Source organism: Planococcus citri, chromosome 1, assembly GCF_950023065.1.
Source record: "Planococcus citri chromosome 1, ihPlaCitr1.1, whole genome shotgun sequence".
Classification (NCBI taxonomy): Eukaryota; Metazoa; Arthropoda; class Insecta; order Hemiptera; family Pseudococcidae; genus Planococcus; species Planococcus citri.
Genome location: NC_088677.1, coordinates 84171180 through 84195988, shown reverse-complemented (window position 1 = coordinate 84195988; position 24809 = coordinate 84171180). Strand labels below are relative to the sequence as shown.

Sequence of the window (24809 nt, the reverse complement as noted above, 5' to 3'; positions counted from 1 at the left end):
TCTGGAGAAATTGAAAAATATCGTTGGAGGCTCCAGAATGGCTGGAAATGGCAAAATTTGGATTTGGGGGGGGTTAAAATCAGTTTTAGGACTTATTTTGAACATTTTTACTGATCAAGTACGTACTTTTTTTAAAAAAGCATGAATGACAAAAATAATCAATTTTGGATTTTCAAAAATTCGCTAAAAATCGAAAAATGTACTTGGGCAGCTGAAAATTTGAATTTGGGTGGTTTTAGAACATGCTCTTTCCAAAAATCGCGGTCCCGTTCAAATCGGAGGCGGACACCTCAAAAGGTTCCCTTGTAAGTAATATATGTGTGAATATCTCTAAAGTCAAAATTGTACCCAAACTTGACAAAAAAAATTCTCAAATTCGCGGACTTTCTCACAAGGGTGGAAAATTTCCAAAATCTTGAAAGAAATTTGACGCAAATTGAAACATTAAAACTTTCATTTGTATCATATGCGCATTATTATTCTAAATAAACGACCAAGTATGCCAGAAATGAAGCGCCGAAAAATCCAGAAGGAACTACGAATACGACGAAAACTGAAAAACTTTTCGCAATTGAATTTAAATTCCACAACGCGTGTCGCCATTTTTACTTTCCCGCATGTGCCGATCGTTGAACAGAAAAAAAACTCGTGGAGTTTATTTTCTCACGGATTTGCGGCGGTATAACTCAGGACCAAGGGGAGCAGAAAAGTTTTTCATTTAGTTTTCTAACGAGGAAAAAATGCTACCGGACAAGCGCGTGACGAAATAGCGACACAAAAAAAAATTCGAATGGAAAAAGAAAACTGCGTCTTACGTACATTATTTATTATTGTATAGTAGAGCTGTATACGAGTTTAATCTACCATCGGTGTAGGAAAAAAAAAAGGTGCTAAGTCCATCAGGTAAAAATACTTGTATTCGAACGACCTTTCCTGGCAACCTTTTTCGTCATCGCACCTCGGTGTCGCAGGTCGCGTCAAGTCCTATCCTGCTCTATCGTGTATACGATGATTCATCCTCATCCCTTATGAAAAGGCCACTGTAGTTTAGCCCGAATGAAACTATAGGGCAGGCAGGTACAGTTAGACAATTCGACACACAATATCACTTTACTCGCAGGTATCTTTCGGATGAATTGACATGCCCATCGGGGCACGTAGAAACGTAGGACGGAAATTAAAACTAGCGAGAAAATTAGAAAAGGGACAGGGAAGAGGGTTTTAAATTAAATGCACAACGAAATGTTTATATAAGCGATGGGCAACGAATACCAGGAAGGCACTAGAGAGATCTCGTCCTATTACAGAAATTGTGTGCCTGAAATAGGGGGGAAAATATACAATTAGGCAATAATACGTGGAATAGGGGAAAGTATGGACGGTTTAAGCGATCCTTCTCAGTTGAAAAAGCACACATTTATAATACTTTTCACACCAGGTAACTTTTTAAAACAGTCTGAATGAAACGAAGAAACCATTTTCCAACTAATCATGTTCGACAAGTTGATGATCTAGGTATTCTTTTAGTCCGGTGTAATTACAATAGGAATAATTGCACCCCCCTCCCCCAATGATCCTCTGAGGCAACTCTTGTCTTAAGGGGACATCCTAAGGAACATTTTAAAGCAAACTTACCAAAAAAAAGTTGGCCCTACTAACAAAATGGTGGCCATTTTTACTAACAAGTCAGCCGAAATCGCAGATTTAGCTTTTCGACCAGTGGCGTAAATACGGAGGGGGGACAACCCCCCTCTCCAGACACCCTGAAAAAATGAATTTTTCGCTTTCGCGTAAAAATACACCTTTTTTGTAGATATAATATCGTGTATCTTGATTTCAACCCCCCCCCCACCCCCCGAAGGAGTGTCGAGTTAGGCTACTGTTTTCGACATAGGACTCTGCGATTTTTTAAACTAGCCAAAGCTAGATCGAAAGAGCATACATTCAGCTGTTCTGGAGGCTCCAGCAGATTTTTGAAACTTGAAATTTCCACAAAATTTCATCAAATGATGTTGGAAATCCGAAATTTACGCTGCAGTTCAACTTAAATACGTTACTAAGCCTACTGCTAGAGAGTTCAAGTCATTTTAGAGCCTCCAGCGAATTTTTGAAAATTTGTGGCGGTTCCAGTAAATTTTTGAGACTTGAATTTTCAACAAAATTTCATCAATGAAGAGTGATATTCCAAAACTCGCTTTGTCCATTTTCACAACTTTTCAGGAAAGAGGAAAAACAGTTTCCCTTCAAACGGGTAAATTGACTTTTTAGGCGAGTTTAGCACTTTATTTGGGTGGATTTATGATGTAGGAGTGTAGGTATACACTTCATCCACTAAATACTGCTAAAAAAAATTTCAATAAAAATGGACAAAGCACATTTTGGAACATAATTTTTTTTTTAAATTTTAGTGAATTGGATATTTAGGTGAGTTAAACACCTCATTTTGGTAGGTTGATGATGTAGTAATGTGAGTTAATACTTGATCTACCAGGTACCGCTGAAAACCCAACTTTGATAAAAATGGACAAAGCGAGTTTTGGAATATCACTCTTCAAATGTTCTTGGAAAGCAGAAATTTTTTCTGTAAAATGATTTCAATATGCTAGGAAGTCGACTGCAGGTATATTTTGAGTCGTTTTGGAGCCTCCAGCAAATTTTTCAATGCTCAAAATTTTCATAAAATTTTACCAAATGGAGCAGGAAATTCAAAATTTACTTTCCACTCAAATTTGAACACCCTAAAAAGTTCTGCAGGCGAGTTCAAGTAATTTTGATGCCTCCAGCGACGTTTTGAAAATTCTTGGAGGCTCCATCAGATTTTGAAAACCTAAAAATTTCCATAAAATTTCATCAAATGGAGTTAAAAAACTAAAATTTACTCAACAAACTAATTTCAATACGTCATGAAGTCGTTTACAGGTAGATTTCGAGTCGTTTCGGAGCCTCCAGGCACTTTTTGGAAACTACTGGAGCCTCCAGGAAATTTTTTAATGCTCGAAATTTCCATAAAATTTGCACAACGGAGCTGGAAATCCAAATTTTACTCTGTAGTCCAAATTCAGCACCTCATCAAGTTCTGCAAGCGAATTCAAGTAATTGTGATGCCTCCAGCGACCTTTTGAAAATTCCTGGAGGCTCCAGCAAATTTTTGAAACTTAAAATTTTATCAAATTGAGTTAAAACAACAGAAATTCACTCAACAAACTAATTTCAATACGCCATGAAGTCGTTTGCAGGTAGATTTCACGTCGTTTTGGAGCCTCCAAAAAATTTCAATGCTCGAAATTTTCATAAACTTTTACCAAACGGAGCTGGAAATCCAAATTTCACTCTGTACTCCAATTTCAACACCCTATCAAGTTCTACAAGTGAGTTCAAGTAATTTTGGCGTCTCCAGCGACGTTTTGAAAATTCCTGGAGGCTCCAGCAGATTATTGAAACTTGGAATTTCATCAAATGGAGTTAAAACAACAGAATTTCACTCAACAAACTAATTTCAATGCGCCATGAAGTCGTTTGCAGATAGATTACAACTAGTTTTGGAGCCTTCAGGGACTTTTTGGAAACTGCTGGAGCCTCCAGCAAATTTTTCAATGCTTGCAATGTCCATAAAATTTTACTAAACGGAGCTGGAAATCAAATTTTTTGCTGCTTTCCAATTTCAACACTCCATCAAGTTCTGCAGGCGAGTTTAAGTAATTTTGATGCCTCCAGTACCCTTTTGAAATTTCCTTGAGGCTCCAGCAGATTTTTTAAACTTGAAATTTCATCAAAATGGAATTGAAAAAACAGAAATTCACTCAGCAAACCAATTTTAATACGCCATGAAGTCGTTTTGGAGCCTCCAGGGATCTTTTGGGAACTACTGGAGCCTCCAGAAAGTTTTTCAATGCTTTAAATGTCCATAAAATTTTACTAAACGGAGCTGTAAATTCAAAATTCACTCTGCACTCAAATTTCAACACCCTACCAAGTTCTGCAGGCGAGTTCATTCACGTAATTTTGGTGCCTCCAGGGACCTTTAGAATATTCTTGGAGGCTCCAGAAGATTTTTGAAACTTGAAATTTCCACAAAATTTCATCTAATGGCGTTGAAACACAGAAATTCACTCAGCAAACTAATTTCAATACGCCATGAAGTTGTTTGCTGGTAGATTTCAAGTCGTTTTGGAGCCCCCGGGGATTTTTTGGGAACAACTGGAGCCTCCAGAAAATTTTTCAATGCTTGAAATGCGCATAAAATTTTACTAAACGGAGCTGGAAATCTAAAATTCACTCTGCACTCCAATTTCAACACCCTACCAAGTTCTGGAAGGCAAGTTCAAGTAATTTTGATGCCTCCAGCAACCTTTTGAAAATTCCTGGAGGCTCCAGCAGATTTTTGAAACTTGGAATTTTCACAAAATTTCATCAAATGGAATTAAAAAACGGAAATTTACTCAGCAAACTAATTTCAATACGCCATGAAGTTGTTTGCAGGTAGATTTCTAGTCGTTTTGGAGCCTCCAGCAAATTTTTCAATGTTTGAAAAATGCGTGGACAATTCGGTCATGTGTACCATTTCTTTTCATCATTTGAAATGTCCATAAAATTTTACATAACGGAGCTGGAAATCCAAATTTTTCTCTACATTCCAATTTAAACACTCTATCGAGGTCTGCAGGCGAGTTCAAGTAATTTTGACGCTTCCAGCGACCTTTTGAAAATTCCTGGAGGCTCCAGAAGATTTTTGAAACCTAAAATTTCTCCAAATGGAGTTTAAAAATCAGAAATTCACTCAGCAAACTAATTTCAATACGCCATGAAGTCGTTTGCAGGTAGATTTCAAGTCATTTTGGAGCCTCCAGGGACGTTTTCGAAACTACTGGAGCCTCCAGCAAATTTTTCAATGCTTGAAATGTCTGTATAAAATTTTACTTAATGGTGCTGGAATTAAATCCAAAATTCACTCTGCATTCCAATTTCAACACCCTATCAAGTTCTGCAGGCGAGTTCATGTCATTTTGACGCTTCCAGCGACCTTTTAAAAATTCCGGGAGGCTCCAGCAGATTTTTGAAACTTTATAGCGTATTAAAATTAGTTTTCAGAGTGAATTTGGGCTTTTAACTGCATTTGATGGGGAAATTTCAAGCTTTAAAAATCTACTGGAGGCTCCAGAATTTTTCAGAAATTTGCTGGAGGCTCCAAAAAGACTTAAACTCACAAGCAGTCCACTTAATAGCGTGTTTAAGTCGACGTGCAACGTAAATTTCGGATTTTCCAACTCCATTTGATAAAATTTTCTCAATGCCAGACCTTGAGCACGACATTTTCTAAATTGTCCTCCTCCCTTCCTTCAAGAAATTTAGATATTTTTTTTAGAATTCTCCTACCTCACCACCTTTATTTTTTTTATGAATAATTTGTCTAGTCGAAAAATACATTCATTTCAAGTAATTTCACTACACTTTTCCTGCAGTTTTTTAGTTACGGTTTTCAAAATTTCAAGCTGTCCCCACCAGTTTTTCCAAACTCACTCTACTCACTCCTAATACCTGCTAAATTACTCGGAAAATGTCACTTCTTTTTAAATGACTCACTCCGCGCAGTGATTCACGAGTCTAGTTCAAGGACGATTGAAAAACCCAGCCACCTTGTACACATAAACGATAATAATTTATCCCGTTAAGGAATCTAGAAAGGCTCGTCGCGTCGATGAAAAAGCACACAAGCATAGAACTACAACACATACACATTATTATACAAGTTACATGGCAACATAGCGCACTTCATCAATGCGACAATGTCACGAACGACCTTTCACCTCCACCTCGTCTTGCCCCTTCACCCCCTCGTCCCACCTTTATCGTGGCAATCTCGCGATATATACGAGTACTACTCGTATACATCCTTGAATATGCAAAACACCTCTGCTGTGTAAACGTTCTCTATACTACAGCTACATACAGCAGAACCTTGAAAAAAAGTCAACTTAAAAAAAATCCCTTCGGAAAAAAATCCGCATTGTAACTTGTTGTCGTCGTGTATACTCGTAGTATATCGCATAATCGCGTACCAAGCAGAGATAAGTGGTTGCAAGAAAGCGAGAAAAAAAAAGGGAAAGAGTGAGACAAAAAGGAGAGAAAATATTACGCCATCGCAAAGGCTCGCGTATATAGTACTACTCGACTCGAGGTTCAAGCTCGAGGTAGGTAATCGATAACGTGTTGTAAATGATTACGAAAAAGCTTGTTTTCATGTTCATTAATCGCGCTTTTACTACGCGAATCCGCGTCTTAAGCCTTTATCTTAACTTGGTGGTGAACGTTTACGTTTTACACGGAATGGCGAATTCATCGAGTTGCATTTTTTCCCTCGCTCCTCGAACCCCGGTCTGTGGGGTTGCTTTTTTACGAGTACGTTGTGACTGTTGTAGCTGATCGACCAAATTATACCGTTCGAGAAGATGGAATTTCCGTTTTGGTGCCACGTGTACTACAGTGCGTTTTAGGAAGAGCCTTTGCAAAAGAGCAGGGAGAGAAGGAACGCGGTCGTCGCACGCATCGTACCTACAATTCGTATTTTACATGTTGTGTACCTTTATCGGAGTGTATAAAACTTGAAAGGGAAGGCGGAAAATAAAGCGAGAAATCGCGACTTTTAATATTGGTTTGCATTGTTTGCATACAACTTCAGGAATCTTATTGTATAAGAAGAAACTGAGTGTAGGAGGAGGGGGGGAGGAGCTCAAAAATTCTGTCTTAACGAGTTGATTTTCAAATTTTTTCGAAATTTGACAAAAAAGTAGGCCAAAAATTACTGTCGAATAATTTCAAAAATGCTATCAATCCTCACCTTTTTGGACAAAAATTCATCAGATGTCATAGTACAATTCCTTTCACAATTTCATTTTTTTTTTTTCAATTTTTAAAGGTTGTACAGAAACCGCAATTTGTGTATGAGAGTGCAGAGTGTTGGGGAAGTGAGTATCTTTTTTTTTGAAAAGGGGATAAGGGTATCGTTTAGAAGAATTTTTCTGCAGTATCTACCTAATTATAAAATGGAATAGGTAGATAGAAACTTTACAGAATTCTTGTCAAGTTTTCGAAAGTCTGAGCGAAAATGTCAAAGATCCAATTTCTGAAGGTCTGACAAAGAAATTTATTGATTTTTCAAAGGTACGAGTAATTTACCAAACGTTTCCAATGTTTTATCTAAAATTACCAAATTACCGGTCATTTAGGTATCTTGAATTACTTCCAATACATCACAAATTATCAATTTCACTGGAAATTTACCGGAAATTACGCATTTACAGGTAATTTACCAAAAATTACCAATAAAACCAGTAATTTACAAAAAATTACAAATTTACTAATAATTTACCAAAAAATACCAAAGTACCACTTTATTGGCGATTTAGAAAAATTTCCATAAATGAGCTGCAAATTGCCAAGAACTACTAGTAATTTACAAAAATTGAGAATAATTTTCTGAACAACCAAAAATTTACTATAAAATTTCAAAAATTACTGTAATTTACCACAAATGACTCAGAGTTTGCCCACAAGTACATACATAAACTTATAAATAATTACCAGTGTTTTACCATGAATTACCAGTGATTTACACAACTAACCGAGAATTACCAGTAATTTACCGAAAATAGCCAGTGATTTTTAAAAAATAATCAGTAATTTACCAAAAATTACCAATTTACTAAACTTAACCTGTTTACGGGTAACTGCCCAAAAAAATTGAATATTACCATAAATAATGACTGGCAAATTGCCAAAAATTACCAGTAATTTACAAAAAAAATTGGTGCTGATTTTCAAAACTACCAAAAATTTACTAGAAAATTGGAAAAGTTACTGCAGTTTACCTAAAGTGACTCAACGTTTACCAATAGTACACCAAAATTACCAGTATATTACCAAAAGCAAAAATTACCAATTTTACGGATGATTTTACCAAAAATCACCAATTGACTGATGATTTTACTAAGAATTACTTATTACTAATTCAACAATAATTTATTAAAAATTAGGTACGTATTTTTTGTTTCATGGTAACTTATCTAAAATCAACAATTTTATTAATGAGTTACCAAAATTCACCAATTTACTGGTAATTTACCTAAAATTGTCACTTTACTGATAATTTACCTTAAATTTCTAATATATTAGTAATTTTTACAAAAACTCACCAGCTTGTGAATAATTTACTTGAAAGTCAAGTAGTTTACCATAAATGACCAGTTAATTGCCAAAAATTACCATGGTCTACAAAACTATCTACAGTGGAACCTTGATAAGTCGAAATCCAAGGAGAATGGCCATTCATTCTGCTTATCCCTTAAAGGCCTGAACCAAACTGGAAGTGATCAGAAAAAATGCTTTCAATTTGTTGAATGGGACTTACATGAATATCACTTTAATGTGTAGTATGCCCCCTACCCCTCAAAACTATTTCGTAAATGAGGGGTCAATTTTTTCAAATTTTTGTAAATTACGAAAGAGCAAAATGCCTAATTGGCCCAAATTTGAGGTTATCTTATATAATCACATTCCACCCACCTAATTATTGAAAGCAAATCCTTGATGAGCCCCATCCCATTTTTGGTGGGGCATATATATGAAAAAGTTGAGGTAAAATATGGGCCAACTTCCTCCATTTTTAATTTTATGAATTTGTTAATATGCTTTCACAAAGTATAATCACAAAGGGTATACACAGTAGGGTACAGAGCGATGTTAGGTATTTTGCTCTTTCGTAATTTACAAAAATTTGAAAAAATTGGCCCCTCATTTACAAAATAGTTTTGAGGGGCAGGGGGGTATATACTACACATTAAAGTGATATTCATGTATGTCCCATTCAACAAATTGAAAGCATTTTTTCTGATCACTTCCAGTTTGGTTCAGGCATTCAAGAGTTATAGAGGTTTTGAGATAATCAGTTTCGAGTTATGCAGGTGAGATTTTGAGAGGGTTTGAGTTATAGAGGTCTTACAAAATGAATGAATTGAGAGATATGTAAGTGCATAAAAGATAGAAATATAAATTGAAATATTTGAGTTATAGAGGTAAACGCCGGACAACATACAACTTATAGAGGCTTCCTCGCTATTTTTGGCAAAATTTTAGCTTTGAGTTACAACTGGTTTGTGTAGTCAATTTTGACTTACTTGAGTAAAGTTAACATTGTGTGTTACTGTACAAGATGTTGTTGTCTGGCAGATACATCACTGTAGATCTTGTACTCGACATCAACTATCTGGTTAATATTGATGAGGAAGTTGATGTCGATTACAAGATCCATAAAGTATCTTTAGAAATTTCGAGATGTTACCAACACATTTGTCGATGTCTGAGTTGGCAACACACTAAGAAAAATTTTCCACATCCAGAATAAAATGTACCTACTGAATATTCTTTCAAGGCCTCTCTAGTCAACAGGGGCAATGGTCTAGCAGTTGGAGAATGTGACAGAAGTGAGCAGGACAGAGGCAACTCGGGTTCAATCCCTACCCAGAGCAATTTTTTTTCTTTAAAAAAAATTTTAAGGCGAAATATTTTTGAGATTAATTTTACTTGAATCAAAAAAAGAGTTTTGGGCACATTTCACACATTTTCAAACAAAATTTGCCTCTTTTACACTTGCAAAAATGGGCCGTAACTCGTTTGCGCACAGATGGGGGAAAGTGACCGCAGCGGGTAGAGGTGGTTTGCGCACAGGGTAGCTGTAGTGACCACAACTCGTTTGCGCACATGTATGCAATTGTACATAGTTCGTAGCTTTTTAGATTCATCGAATGGGTCACTACATTACATATGTAACCATGTGGAACAAGGTTAGTGCTTCGTGCCATCAGTACTTGGGAAAGACCTTGAACATTCGTACTTTCTGCGCTGATTTTGAAAAAGCTGCTCATAATGCTGTCAAGTCGTTGTTTCCGGAGTGTAAAATAAGAGCTTGTAAGTTCCATTTAGGCTAATCCTGGTTCAGGCACATTCAAAACAACCGTATATTGCTGCAGGAGTACCGAAACAAAGAATTAGAGGTTGGAAAATGGTTGAAAAATTTTTTTGGACTTTCGTATTTAAATGCTGATGAAGTATCAGATGGTTTCACCGAACTTATATCCGCAGCTCCAACAATGGAAATGGCTTTTCCCGATTACCGTTCGACAACTACATTACAGAATCATCGATTTTTCCACTTGATATTTGGGCAGCGGAACCAGACGCGTCTCCTCGATCAACAAAGTGCGGTTGAAAGTTTTCACTCCCATTTCAAAGGTCAATTCTACCACCCACATCCAAATATTCATGCTGTTACTGACGTTATTATACTGCAAGTACAGCAAGAGACTGATCTGAAAATCAATTCCATTCGACAAGGTGCTAAAGCAGACAGTCCTAAGCCTGTGAAAGTGAGAAGGAAAATATGTGCGCAAACAAGTCGTATTGTCCTTATATGTCCCTAAGTTTCCTGTGCGCAAACAAGTTCTAATTTTGTGCGCAAACGAGTTATGTTTTCCCCCCATTTGTGCGCAAACCACTTGCAGCCCAAAAATGACACCAATGTTGAGACTTTGTTGAGACAAAAATGAAGGGAGACAACAGTTGATTTTGATATCAACTTGTCAACAAGTGATGGTTTAGAAATCTCGTCTTTTCCATCGACTTTGGCATTGTTTGTGCTACATGGGTAATTTACCAGTAATTTACCAAGAGTTTCCAGTAATTTGCCAAGAATTACCAGTAATTTACCAAAAATTACCAGTAATTTCCCAAAAAATTACCAGTAATTTTCCAAAAAATTACCAGTAACCTACTGTAAAGAGTTACGCAAATTTTTCGTGATCTACCCCTCCCTCCTCGCACTAAAAACATACTTACCTCATTTTAAAAAATTACATCACTTTTTTTAAATTGTTGTTTCCAACTTTTTAGCACTTTTTTTCGAGTTTTAGGAAAAATTACAATACATAGGTATAATCCCATAAAATCCAACAATTTCAGGGGGAGAATTAAAAACCAAAATTCAAATCTAGAGATCATTTTCGATATGATTTTTTAATCATGAAAGTGAGCGTCTGTGGTTTGTTGAAGGGGTGGTGAGGTAAACATCAATTCTATCTGTACAGTACACAATTCTATTGCAATTTTGTCTCAGGTTTCCTAAAATTTCAAAGAAAATATTGAAAGTAGTCTCATCGCAGAAAATAGAAATTTTCCAATATAAAAATTTGTCATTTCATTTACTCGAATTGTTCAAAAAAGAATTTGTCAAGGAAGAAGAGACGAACAAGGAAAACAACCCGATATCTGTCGCTATCGAAATGAAAAGACGACTGGAAATTAAATTTTTAGCTGTCACTAAAGTTACACGACGACGACGAAAAATACACCGAATATAGTGAAATTCGAGTTTTCACTCCAGTTAGTTCGCGGGCGGCACAGCAATGACGTCATGGAAACTCGACGCATACTATAACCGTGTGCGGTGTGGTACATATTTGGAGTATTTTCGAAAAAAGTACACGCTTAGACTACGTAACAACGTATAGCCCAAAAGCAAGGCTTTTCTCGTTCCATATACCTATACAGTGAGGTTATTTTAGCGCAGAGTGTGTTATTGTTTGAACTGTGCGTCGCTCGTCGTCGTCGTCGCGTAAACCAGCACACTGGGTCATATAGTATGTTGATAGAGCGAAAGGGAAAGCCAGCAGGCTTTTAAAAGCGAAAGGAAAATTCACCATGAAAATGATATAGATGTTTGGCTCGAGTTCAAAGGCGCGCAGGCTGGGATGGCGGCGGGCAAAAGGCCGCGTTATAGTTTTGCGGTTAAAATTTGTCGATAATTTGTATATAGGTACCTAGAAGAGCAATTAGAATGGATGGGTTAATGCTCTATTTTCATCAGTCAAAAATTTTGGTGCATGGTGTGGGATAGGAAGCTCGTGTCTGTTAATTTTTTCTTTCTTTCTATCGCTCGATATATAAATGGTGATGTGATGTGTGCGTAAGTGTGTATGGTAATCTTGTTAATGAATGGAACAAAATACACACGAGTATACGAGCGAGCGACGTACGAATTGATTATTTATCAAGTTAAAAGGTAATTTGAACAAACACGCCCATTTTGACTTTGATTTATGGCCGATGATAAATAACTATAAGGTAAGTGAACCTGCGAGGTGGGACGAGCATCTGGTCGGGTCGGTATAGTAATTTGTAGTACTCGTAAGTCTACGTACACTACGTACGTAAATACAATGTAAACATTATGCAGGTACACGATACTGGTATAGCTCGATACACGATGGTTCGTCTTCTTTTTTCCTCCCTCATCTCACCCTTATACCTCTTTCGAACACACTTTAATGTCTGCCCTGCCAGGCTGCCATGCCATGCCACGTCGTATATACATGTATAATTTAACCCATTGGGTTTTTGGCATATTGCTAAAGGCAAAGTTCTAAAGGTACATGGTACTGTAACATTTCGTGTTCGAATTTAATCCAATTTAAAGGGTTGAAAGAAAACGAGTTTTGTAATATTCGGCGGTATGTAAATTATTATATCGTGTTTAGCGCGTGTACGTCGCAGCGCATACCCAAGGCCCTCTGCAAAAGGTTTCTTTCGTATACGATTTTGCATTTGCACAGCCTTCAGTTTTTTTTTTTGTTCGTAGGATGGTGCTGTAATATTTAGTACATAGAACAAGGTTTCGTAAATGAGATTTTACCACATTTTCGTATGTTTTCAGATTACCAACGAGTATAACGATTTGGAAAAGGATGAGGTGAACATCATCTCGGGAGCTTTGGAATTACGCAAGAAGACCGTGGGCGAGGTTATGACCAAAATCGAAGACGTCTACATGTTGTCCTACGATACGATCCTGGATTTCGAGACTGTTTCGGAGATTATGAAATCAGGTAGGATGTTGTTTTTTGATGGGTTGAGGTGGAGGTGGAGGGTTCGATTGAATGTTGATCTCGTCGTCTTACACAAAGCAACAACAACAAAGGAGGTATATGGATTAGATCCGATAATCAGGGATCGAAAAAGGTACCCAAAATGCTCCCAAGTGCCAATTTCAGCTGCTGAAATTTACGATTCGATTTTTTGGTGAATTTTTAGGAACTGAAATTTAGCTCGTTTCCCATAAAAGAAAATTGAAATTTGGTCAAATTGAGGTGAAAAGCTGAAATTTGGTTTATGTCACATTTTTGACCCCTCGAGCCCACCTGTCAAGTGCTAAAGTGTATTTTTCGATTTTTGGTGTCTTTTTTAAAAATCAAATTTTGGCCAAAAATTAGAAAAAAAATGAAAATTTTACCAAATTGACCTAGAAAGCTGAAATATGAAATATGCCCTACTTTCGATCTGCCAAATCGATTGAAAACGGTTTCAAACTATTTTGAGCAGTTCTGAAGCCTTCAGCAGATTTTTGAAATTTGAAATTTCCACAAACTTTCATCAAATGGAGTTGGAAATCCGTAATTCACGCTGCACTCCAACTAAAACACGTCGTTACGTCGACTAGTGATGAGTTTAAGTCATTTTGAAGCCTCCAGAGACTTTTTGAAAAGTCTTAGACCCTCCAGTAGATTTTTAAAGCTTGAAATTTCCACAAAATTTCATTAAATAGAGTTACAATGCAGAAATTCAATCTGAAAACTGATTTCAATGCGCTATGAAGTCGACTGCAGGTGAATTTTAAATGCTTCCAGCGACAGTTTGGAAACTACTGGAGCCTCCAGTAGATTATTACTTCAGCACGTTCTGTGTCGAGTAAATTTTGACTTTCCAACTCCATTTGATGAAATTTTGTAGTAATTCCGATTTACAAAAATCTACTGGAGGCTCCAGTAATTTCTAAAAAGTCGCTGGAGGCTCCAAAACGACTTGAAAGACTTCATAGCACATTGAAATTAATTTACAGAATAAATTTTGGCTTTCCAACTCCATTTGATGAAATTTTGTAGAAATTTCAAGTTACAAAAATTTACTGGAGGCTCCAGTAATTTCTGAAAAGTCGCTGGAGGCTCCGAAACGACTTGAAATCCACCTGCAGTTGACTTCATAGCACATTGAAATTAATTTACAGAATGAATTTTCGCTTTCCAACTACATTTGATGATATTTTATGGAAATTTCAAGTTTCAAAAATCTGCTGGAGGCTCCAGAACTGCTCAAAACGGTTTGAAACCGTTTCCAAACGACTGTGCTGATCGAAAGTAGAGTATATCTCAAATTTCAGCTTTCTAGGTCAATTTGGAAAAAAATTTGTGTTTTTTTTTCTTGAATTCGCCAAAAATCGAAAAATTCACTTCAGCACTGAGAAAGGCGTGATTTTTTAATGAGAAATGGGCCAAATTTCAGGTCTTTGAAGTTTACCAAAAATGGAGTCATGAATTTCTGCAGGATTTTTCAAATGTTCATTGGAACTGAATCAGAAGTCAGAAAGTTCTCGAGTTGTTCAATTTCGTTTTTATCCCCCCCCCTCCTTCCAAGAACCCCTTCGCGAAGTCACCAATGTCCTTCTGTGAAATCTTTCAGTGTTCACGTTTTGTTCTTTTCGGAGAAAGTCGGAAAATTCGATGCCCTCACTTTTCTCGAAATAATTTCCCAACTGTTGCGAGATCGTTGAAATATGTCATGAATTTTTTTCAGTTGGCCACCAGTCGGAGGGAACCAGAGGGGGGGGGGTACGTAAATTTTTTCAAATGAAAAGTGGTATGATTTGACTTGGTAAATTTTTTTGCAAAGGTAGTTTAAAATAATATAAAAGTTGATAAAAGTGCTAAAATTTAATAAAAATCGAAAAAAAAACATTGCAAATATTTGAAAAATAATAATTAAAATACTCGCAGAATTTTGTGGAATACTTACATAATTATTAAAAATTAAATCAATGTTCTCGATAAATTTCTGTGGAGGTTAAAAAAGGAAAAAATTGCTTTAGCTTGAACGAATTCCAGCAAAATTATAGCAAAAAAGATAACTAAGAAAAGAGTAAAAATAATAGTTAAAGTACATATATGTACATTGTCAACATTTTTTTTTTTTTTTTTTTTTTTTGAATAAGTACCCCTACCTACTTACTTGGTAAAAAACTGTCCAAAAATTTTACAAAATTTTTAAATTGATGAAAAAGTTGCAGAAATGGCAGTACCTATATTTTTGTTCAAACCGAAACAAAATTGAGGCAATGTAATCAAAATAGTGTAAAATAACGTAAAATAGGTTGGAAAATGGAAAAAAATCTACCCATAAGTAGGTAAAAAATTATTTAAATTCGTGAAAAATCTTTAAAATATTCACAAAATGGATTGAAGTTAGCAGAAAACGAGCAAAAATTACGATATTGTCAAATTATTGCAAAATCGTAGAAATATTTTGAAAATCAAAGATTTAAAGTAAAATATTAGCAACCCCTTTTATCATTTTTCCCTTCATAAAGTCGACTAATAATCTCGGATTTGCATTCGAAAACCTTTTTTGGAGAGGGGGTGGGGGGGATGCTCGTAATTGCAGTAAACTTTTTCAAAGTTCGATTTTTTTACCAGATTTGAAAAATTGCAGACTTTATTAGGGTGCAAAAAATTATAAAAGTTCAAAGGCCAAAAACTTGAAAAAAAATAAAAAAATTAGAAAAATTTCAAAGCATTTGTGCGAAGAATTTTTTTGATCGAAAAAGTCCATGGTGGAGCTGAAATACAAACGTAAAAATCTTTTTTTTTCATGTCACCTTTCCTTTCTTCGGAGTATGGTGCGATTTACTACTCTAAAATTATATTTTCCTGGAAGAGGAGACCTTACTCCTCATTTTTGAAATTTTGGGCGAATTTTTAAAAACTCAAATTTGGACTAAAATAAATTGGAAAAAAATCGAAATCCCAGCAAATTGACCAAGAAATCTGAAATTTGGCTTATACCACAAAATCACATTTTCAACTTGCCGCGTCGTCGATTGGTGACACTTTCGAACCGTTCTGGAGCCTCCAGCGGACACGCAATTTTTGAGGGGGAAAACGCTGTAAATATAGGTAGATGACAATGAGATTCAGCACCTATAAAATTGATGCACGATTATCAAAATCGTTTTGTTCCGGTTCAAATCCAAAATTTTTTTCACAGATTATTTTTGAAAAAAAAAATGCAAAAATTATCGTTTGCGAATGCGTTTACCAAAAAATCTGAAATTTGCATTGTACTCTATTTTTGCCCACCTGAGTCAATTGGTGATGGTTTCGAACCGTTGTGAAGCTTACAGCGGATTTTTATTTTTTCATTTCTTCAAAAATAATCGCTGGAGAAAATTTTTGATTTGAATCGACACAAAAAGAGTTTGATAATTCCACCAAAAGGGTCGCAAATATGGCCCACTCGAGTTCATAGGTGCTAAATATCATTTTTGGCTTATTTACTCGTACAGCGTTTTTTCGGAATCTGGAGAAACTGAAAATTCACCGAAGGCTCCAGAACGGTTTTAAATCGTCACCAATCGACTCGGAAGGTAAAAAATAGGGTCGTCGTCGTCGTTTCCTTATAAGCGGTAGGCCTGTTGGCCTGTCTGCTGCGGTGTGGAACCTGTTGAGGATGAGCCTGAGGTATCCGTGAGTTTCCTCCTTGGTCTCCCTCTGCTTCTCTTCCCCGTTGGTGTATATTGAAGGACCTGTTTTGGTGATCTTGTTTCCTCCATCCTTTTGACATGATTTCTCCAATCTTTCCTATACTGTTTTATCTTCTTCATGACTGGCTTCCCTCCGAGATCTGCTGTTATTTTCTCAGATGGGACTCTGTCTCTGAGAGTCACCCCTGCCATTCTCCTCATGAACTTCATCTCTGCTGCCGTTATTCTTCTTTTATCAGATTTCTTCAGTGCCCATACCTCGCTTCCATAAGTCATCATTGGTATTGCTAGGGTATTGTACACCTTCAATCTTGTTTCTTTTCGCACCTTACTGCTTCTCAGGGTCCTATTTATCAGTCCTGTGACTCTCAGGAACTTTGCAATCTTTCCACCAACATCTACTTCTCCCTGGTATGATATCGTGTTTCCCAGGTATTTGAAATTGTTAACCTGTTCAATGATTTTTCCATTTATTACAATCTTGCTTCTTACTGGCTCCTTTCCTTTGAAGGCCATTGTTTTTGTTTTCTCTGAAGATATTCTCATATCATACTTTTCTGATGTCTTTGTTAAATTATACATTGATCTCTGTAGGTCATCTTCTGTTTTGGCTAGTACTGCTTGATCATCTGCGAATAATACTGTTGATATTTCTTGCCTTCTGTCTGTCTTGATTCCTTTTGGCTTCATTTTCTGCCATTCTTTTACCATGTTATCCATGTACATGTTGAATAAAACACAAGACAGTGGGCATCCCTGGCGAACTCCTCTGTTTATTTCTGCTTGTTCTGAGAGTTTATTTCCAATTTGTACTCTTATTCTAGTGTTCTTATATATGCTGTTTATCACCTTTCGCATTTTATATGTTATCTCTTCATCTTTTAGGACTTCGAACAGTTTTTTTCTATTAACCCTATCATATGCTTTTTCCAGGTCTATAAAGCACATGTGTGTTTCTAGGTTGTATTCGATCCTTTTTTCCATCAGTAGTTTTACTGTATAACTTACGTCAGTGTATGATCTTCCTTTTCTAAATCCATTTTGACTTTCTGACAGATTTTCTTCTGCATGCTCTGCCAGTCGTTTTGCCAGTATTTTCGCATATATCTTGTAGCAGGTGTTGAGTAGACTTATTCCTCGGTAGTTTTTCAGGTTTGACATATCGCCTTTCTTGAACAGTGGTATTACAATTGCTGTTTTGAAATCTTCAGGTACCTTTTCTTCTTGGTACATCCTATTTAGGAATTCCAGTAGTCTTCTTTTAAATTCGCCACTTGCATATTTGTACATTTCTGTTGGTATGCCATCTTCTCCTGGAGCTTTTGCATTTTTTGCCATTTTCAAAGCTTCTTGTAGCTCTTTAAATGAAATTCTGTCCACTGTTTCTCCAATTTTATCCTCTATCTTTGTAGCTTGTGCATTTTCATCACTCCAGAGTTCTTCAAAATATTCCTTTGCATCATTGATTTTAATCTTTGGCAAACCCACTCTTTCATTAAAATTTGTGTCAATTCTCCTTATGATCTTGTACACCTTTGGCCATAACTTATATGTGTCATGCTCCAGGAATGTGATGAAATTTTCCCAGCTCTCTCTCTGTAATTTCCTGGACTTTCTCTTGACTTTTGCGGATTGTTTTCGATATTCTTCACCATCAACCTCGCTTTTTGTGCTCATGAATTTTCTAAATGCCTGTCTTTTCTTTTGTATGAGTTCTTGGATTTTGTTGTCCCAATTCTTTATTCTTTTCGCCCCAATTCTGCAAGGAACCATTCCTAAGCTTTCTTTTGCAGCCTTTGTCACGATGGATTTGATATTTTTCCATTCTTCTTCTATGTCCTGGCTTTTTGGTATCTCTTGACTAATGATGTTCATCCGTCTTTGGTACAGCCATTGGTTGGTTGGGTCATCCAGGGCTCTTGTGTTGATCTTCTTTTCATTTTTCCTGGCTGGTATTCTTGTTGTTTCCATTCTTATTACTCCTTGAACAAAATGATGGTCAGTGCCTATTTCTAGACCTCTGTATGTTCTTACATCCAAGAATTTCTTTGCGGCATTTTCATTGGCTATAAAATGGTCGATCATTGAGCTTTGTCCTCTTGTATTGCTCCATGTCATCTTGTGATCTTTCTTGTGTTGGTAGAATGTATTCATGATTCTTAGTCCGTTGAAAGTGCAAAAATCTACCAGTCTCAAAAATAGGGTAGAAACCAAATTTCAGCTTTCTAGGTCGATATGCTAAAATTTTGATTTTATCCAATTCTGACCCTTTGAATTTTCAAAAATTCGCCAAAAATGGAAAAATGAATTTCACTGCGTGGAATTTTGGCTGAAGGTGTATTTCGAGGTCCTATTCAATTCCTCTTTGTCCGGTTCAAAAATTTAGGCACCAGTTGGAATAGGTACATACATTCGTTGTGAAAAGAAATTCACTCAAAACAGAAGTTGGTAAATATTTTTTCAAATATCGTTTCAAACTGCTTAATTTTTTCGCGTCTAAATGTTTAATTAATAGCGATGACATCGTCATTGAAATACACCAAAGGTGAAATTCCTGTAGGCGACTGCGAGTGCCATTTAGTCAACGACCTGCGAATAATTTGAAATTGGCATTTGCCTACGCGTGTGACTGAGTTATTATGGTCGTATGTAGTTATGTACATTCATTTTACTCGTAAATGTCTATCAGTAACCGAAATACAAAGTTGTCGAGACAATTTGCATGTATATTATGTACACATCATAAATGTACCCAATATACACATAAACATTTTGGTGCCATTGGGTTGGTCAGCGGGGCAGGGGGGTGAGACGACCGGGGTCCCATATGGTTGCACTCGAATAAGTAGACTAATTAGCATAATTTTTCGTGGTATTACTCGTTCAGTTTGGAAAAAAATTACTATAGCGAAGAGAAGGGATCCATATTTCCATCCGGCCAAACGATCAAATCGCGTAGGAAGGTTAAAAGGCGACCGACACGATACGTCATTTTTACGTTAGAGATGAAAATTTCAATGTACGAGTGTAATAATATTTTCTCAGAGTCAGTCATATTCGTATTATATTGTCGCTCGGTTTATAACAGTGTAAAACTCGCGAAGAGAAGTTGAATCACATTAGCGATGCCAACTAGCACAGGCTTCGGTTTTTTTTTCTCATAGTAAAATGGCTGCCATCCAAGGTACATAGAGAAATTTTTACCACTACGGGAAGAAATTATAAATATCTCAATGTTATTAAAATGCCACGTATGCTAAATATTTGCTCAAGTTCGAAAATTTCCTAATATCTTTGGGCTTTACGCCTGGCTGCCTGAAATTTATGATTAATGGGCTAAAAAATATAATTTATTCGGGTATGGCAATAACCCATCGACACCTTAATGAATTGATTCGTTTCATCGCTAAAGTAATCCGTTTGTTTTTTTTTTTATATAATCAGAAGTCTCGATATCGAATGAAAATTAATTTTTAAAAAGCTACGTTAAGAGTATTAAGTGCGCGAGATGAGTAGAAAACGATTTTTGCAAAATATTCGTCCGTTTTGGCCAATTTCACGATGACCTAGATTTTACACGCGAACGTAGCTTACTAGTAGAACTCGTAGCAGTGTTTTTTGGGTAGTTTTGCTGGTTTTCACGAGTATAAGACCGACGCAGCACTACGATGATTAGAACACCGCTCTATGTGCTGCGATTCTGATTGACGCAAATGTCGCTCGTTTGAATTTTGGCACGTGCTGTTAATCGACTCTCGATTTTTTCCCTCATCGTAAGAGTATCCGATAGCTCGTCGTTCTCCTCGTTGAAATAAAATAAAAAACTCCGAAGTGGAGAATACATTGCTCATAAAAGTAAGCTCCGTATAGTTGGAAAGTACCTACCTACGTATAAAACTTCGCTTAGTTTTAACGTTGGGTCGTTTTTCATTTCGAGAATTGAAATGTGCATATTGTGTTATCAAAATTACGAAAACGAGTTCCTCTCGTGCAAAAATGTATGTGAGTTTTGAAATTCCTTATCCAAAACTTGTTTGGTCGACTGATTTTGAAAATAACCTACTACTTGAATTATAAGTAAAGAGGTTGAACTTTGAAATTTCACCCTTTTTTGGTTACTTACTTACGTTAAATTTGAAGAGCTTACAATTACCTATATCAGATTTCCTTCTTCGCAAAAAAAAATTTCTAGGTAGAAAATTATTCAATGCCATCTCAAGATTCTGCGAAAGAGTGAATAAAAACGAAATTATAAAATTCCCTATCAATATAGATTAATTTGGTTTCGTCTGGGAAGCTCAACTTTGAAGAAATTTTTATCGAATGTTCGGAAGGTCAGTCAGTCAGTCATTATCTTTTATCGCAAATACTAAAAAAAAATTAAGCTACGCAGAACCAAATAATCTAACTTTAGTGCTGAGAAATTGTAAATGTAAACTTTATAATATCGTTTATTAGAGCGAATCAAAAAAAAAACTGGTTCAAATTCCGAGTAAATTCACAGAGGTAATTTTATATTAAATTCGCGATGAAGAAGATACCAAAATTTTTAGACCCCTAGGTCAACGAGTGGAGGAGCTATGGGTCTTTAAAGTATAGTCATTTTCAACAGGGGGGAGAATACAATTTCGTGCAATTACTCCAAACCAACCCCCTCCCTTTCTTCAGACCAATCTTTCATTTTTTCAAAAATAATCGCCAGAGAAAACTTTGGATTTGAATCAGCACCAACGGATAGTCAAAATAAGTACCTACCTAATTCGATGAAGAACGCCACAAAGGCACTAAATTCCAATTCATACACGCTGAATTTTCATTTTTGAATAAATTTATGGCATTTTTCAAAAAAAAACTGGAGAATTAAAAAATCTGCGAAGTATCGTCCAGAACTCGAAACCAACACGTGATCTGGAATCGAAAGAAGTCCCAAAAATACTCCATAATGCCCATTTCACCTGCTGAAATTCACGACTCGATTTTTGGTAAACCTTTAAGAACTGAAATTCGCCCCATTTCCCATAAAAAAAAATCAAAAACCGAAAAGGTATGGAAACGTTCATCACCAGCCAAAATTTCAAGTGCCAAAGTGTATTTTTCGATTTTTGGTGAATTTGAGGAAAAAAACAAAATTGTACCAAGTTGATCTAGAAAGCTGAAATTTGAGATACACCCGAGTTTCGATCTGCAAAATCGATTGGAAACGATTTCAAACCATTTTGAGCAGTTGTGGGACCTTCAGCAGACTTTTGAAACTTGGAATTTCACAAAATATCATGAAAATGTAGTTGGAAAGCAAAAATTCATTCTGTAAACTAATTTCAATGCGATATGAAGTCGACTGCAGGTGGATTTCAAGTAGTTTTGGAGCATCCAGTAGATTTTTGAAGCTTGAAATTTCTAGAAAATTTCATCAAAAATGGAGTTGGAAACCAATATTTACTCGACACAGATCGTGCTGAAATAAAAATCTACTGGAGGCCACAGTAGTTTCCAAAAAGTAGCTGGAAGCTTTAAAACAACTTGAAATTCACCTGCAGTCGACTTCATGGCACATTGAAATTGGTTTTCAAAGAGAGAGAGAGAGGAAAAAAGTTGATTACGGATTTCTAATCTCATTTTGCATTTTTCTCTAAAATAATCACCGAAGAAAATTTCGGATTTGAACCGGAACAAAAAGATTAATTTTAAAGGTGCTGAATTTCATTGTCACCCTATTTAAAGAGTTTTTTTCCCTCAGAAATTGGAGAAACCAAAGTCCGCTGGAGAGTCATTCCAAAAGTGCGATTTTGAAAGTCATGTCTTTCGATTTCGCTCAAATTTTTTTTACAATTTGATGTGTCGCACGAAAAACCCCCATTTTGAACTTTTTCCCCATTTGGGGAGGTCCTGGGGGCCGTGGATGGGGCCCAATCAAAAATCTAACGTCATATTCATGTTCAGCGTTACCAAAAACATACAATTCAATATATCACATGCTTCAGATTTTTTTTTGAAAGTTTTGCCCAAAATTGGGGTGGGAGTGCTCCCCTTCCATCACGAGATCCCATCTCGAAACTTGAATATTTCAAAAAAGCATTAAAAGGTGCATATATGGAAATTTTTTCAGAATTTTAAATGGTAGCTTCCCCTTACGGCGCCATTTTGAAATTTAAACTTTCAATTTGAAAGTGCAACTTTCAAATTTTGAAAATTTCAAAATGCTTGAAAAGTTCAAAATTCAATACCCTTTTGTACTGTGAAATCAGTTTTGATCAAAGTATCATAGTTTTGGAGGAATGCGCTGCTGAAGTTGAGTACCTCAAGACAATTCGGACCCGACACTCACTTAGAGGGCGCTAGTGAGCTGGCAAATGTTTACATTTTTTAGACTGGGATTTTCTTATCAGCGTTTACAAAAACATTAATTTTTACGATTATTATTGCATATTAATCATGACTGAATCATATTTTCATTTTTTTTTAAACTCGTAAATCCAACGTTTTGGTAAAATATGAGAATATGACTGATAAGAGCAGGATAAGAAAAAAACCCTGTCTGAACTCTAGAACAATGGGCATGCTAGCACCATCTACGTGAGAGCATAGACTGGTCCAAATGTGAAAATAATGGAAGCCCCCCCCCCCGCCTGCTGAGGGGTCTGGGACCAAACTGATTGCGGTTTTCTTAGTTACTGGGTGGGTAGGTATTGTAAAAAAAAATTGAGCGAAATCGAAAGACATGACTCAAAAACGTTGGTCAAATTGACATGGAATGACCCTGGAGGCTCCAGAATGGTTCAAAATTGACATCAATCGACTCAGCAAGTTGAAAATGGGGTATAAACCAAATTTCAGATTTCTAGGTTAATTTGCTAGAATTTTGATTTTTTCCCAAAAATTTTTTTTTTTTTTTTAGATAGATAGCTTTTATTATTCACTTAAAAAATAACTTAAGAAAGAAAAGAGTTAGGGCTAAAAACCTAAAAGAAATTTTGAGGAAGTTTTGGTTTGAGTCTTGAAGGGTGAATTTGCCCGATATTGAAACAGCAAGTAAGGGTGTTATCAGATAATTTGTTCAGGTATTTTTCAGTTACAGTTTTCAGAAAGTCGTCGATCGTTTCAATTTTGAGTTCGCGTTGTATTTGAGTATTCCGGCAAAACCATGGAGCGTTAGTGGCGATTCGACAAAACTTATTTTGGAATATTTGAAGTTTTTTCTTGTTTGTTTTGGAGGTACCATACCACACTGGAGCCGCATATGTAAAAGTAGGATGAAGAATAGTCTTGTAGATTAGTAATGCTGTTTTGATTTTCAAATGTGAACTTCTGTTGATTAGTGGGAAAAGTGTTTTGAGTTTGAAGTAGGTAGCTTTCATTTTCTGTGAGATGTGATATGTGAAAGTGAGTCGTTTGTCAAGGAATACTCCAAGATATTTAAAGGCTTCATCACTCCATTCTATTGTAGAGTTTTCAATATTAATGTTTCTGGTAGGGTTGCAGTGGTGTCTCAGTGTGAAGATTTTTGTAACTGTTTTGTTTGGATTGAGTTCAAGTTTCCAGGATTTTAGCCAGGAGTTGGTGGTGATGATACTTTGTTCGAGATTGCCGATTGCACTGGAGAGATTATTACTTTGGGTGCATGCATAAGCAGGTATCATCTGCAAATTGAAGAATTTCAGCATTTGATGAAGTTGTGATGTCGTTGCAGTAGATGTTGAAAAGCATAGGGCTTAGAACAGCTCCTTGAGGTATGCCTCTGAAGATAGGTTTAGGATCTGAAAGTGAATCATTTATGCGAATCTGGAAGTAGCGGTCTGATAAGAACGATTTGATGATATCAAATAAGTAACAAGGTACTTGAGAATTCTCCAATTTTTGTAGCAGACTGGAATGCTATATAGAGTCGTAAGCTTGTTTAATGTCGAGAAACGCTGTGGCAGTGTATTGTTTATTTTCAAAACCGCGGTGGATAATTTCGGTAAGATGATGTAGTTGGTGTGTTGTTGCTGTATGTTTTTGAATGCCAAACTGAAACTGTGGCAATATTTTGTGTCTGTTGGTGTGATCAGTTAAGCGCTTCAAGATGATACGTTCTAGTAATTTGGAAAGTGAAGTCAATAGGCTGATTGGTCTATAGCTAGCAGGAGAAGTTGGATCAGGACTTTTTTTTGGGATTAAAACAATGATTGCTTTT

At 36.2% G+C, this 24809-nt stretch overlaps 1 protein-coding gene across 2 annotated transcripts in view; it reads left to right on the top strand.

Annotated features, from left to right (window-relative positions):
• uex (metal transporter uex) overlaps nucleotides 1-24809 on the top strand; it is a 105318-nt gene that overhangs the window by 40719 nt on the left and 39790 nt on the right. For both annotated transcript variants that reach the window (XM_065354690.1, XM_065354698.1), the window contains exon 4: nucleotides 12761-12932. In XM_065354690.1, the coding sequence (XP_065210762.1) occupies nucleotides 12761-12932 (172 nt within the window). The remainder of the gene's footprint in view (nucleotides 1-12760; nucleotides 12933-24809) is intronic.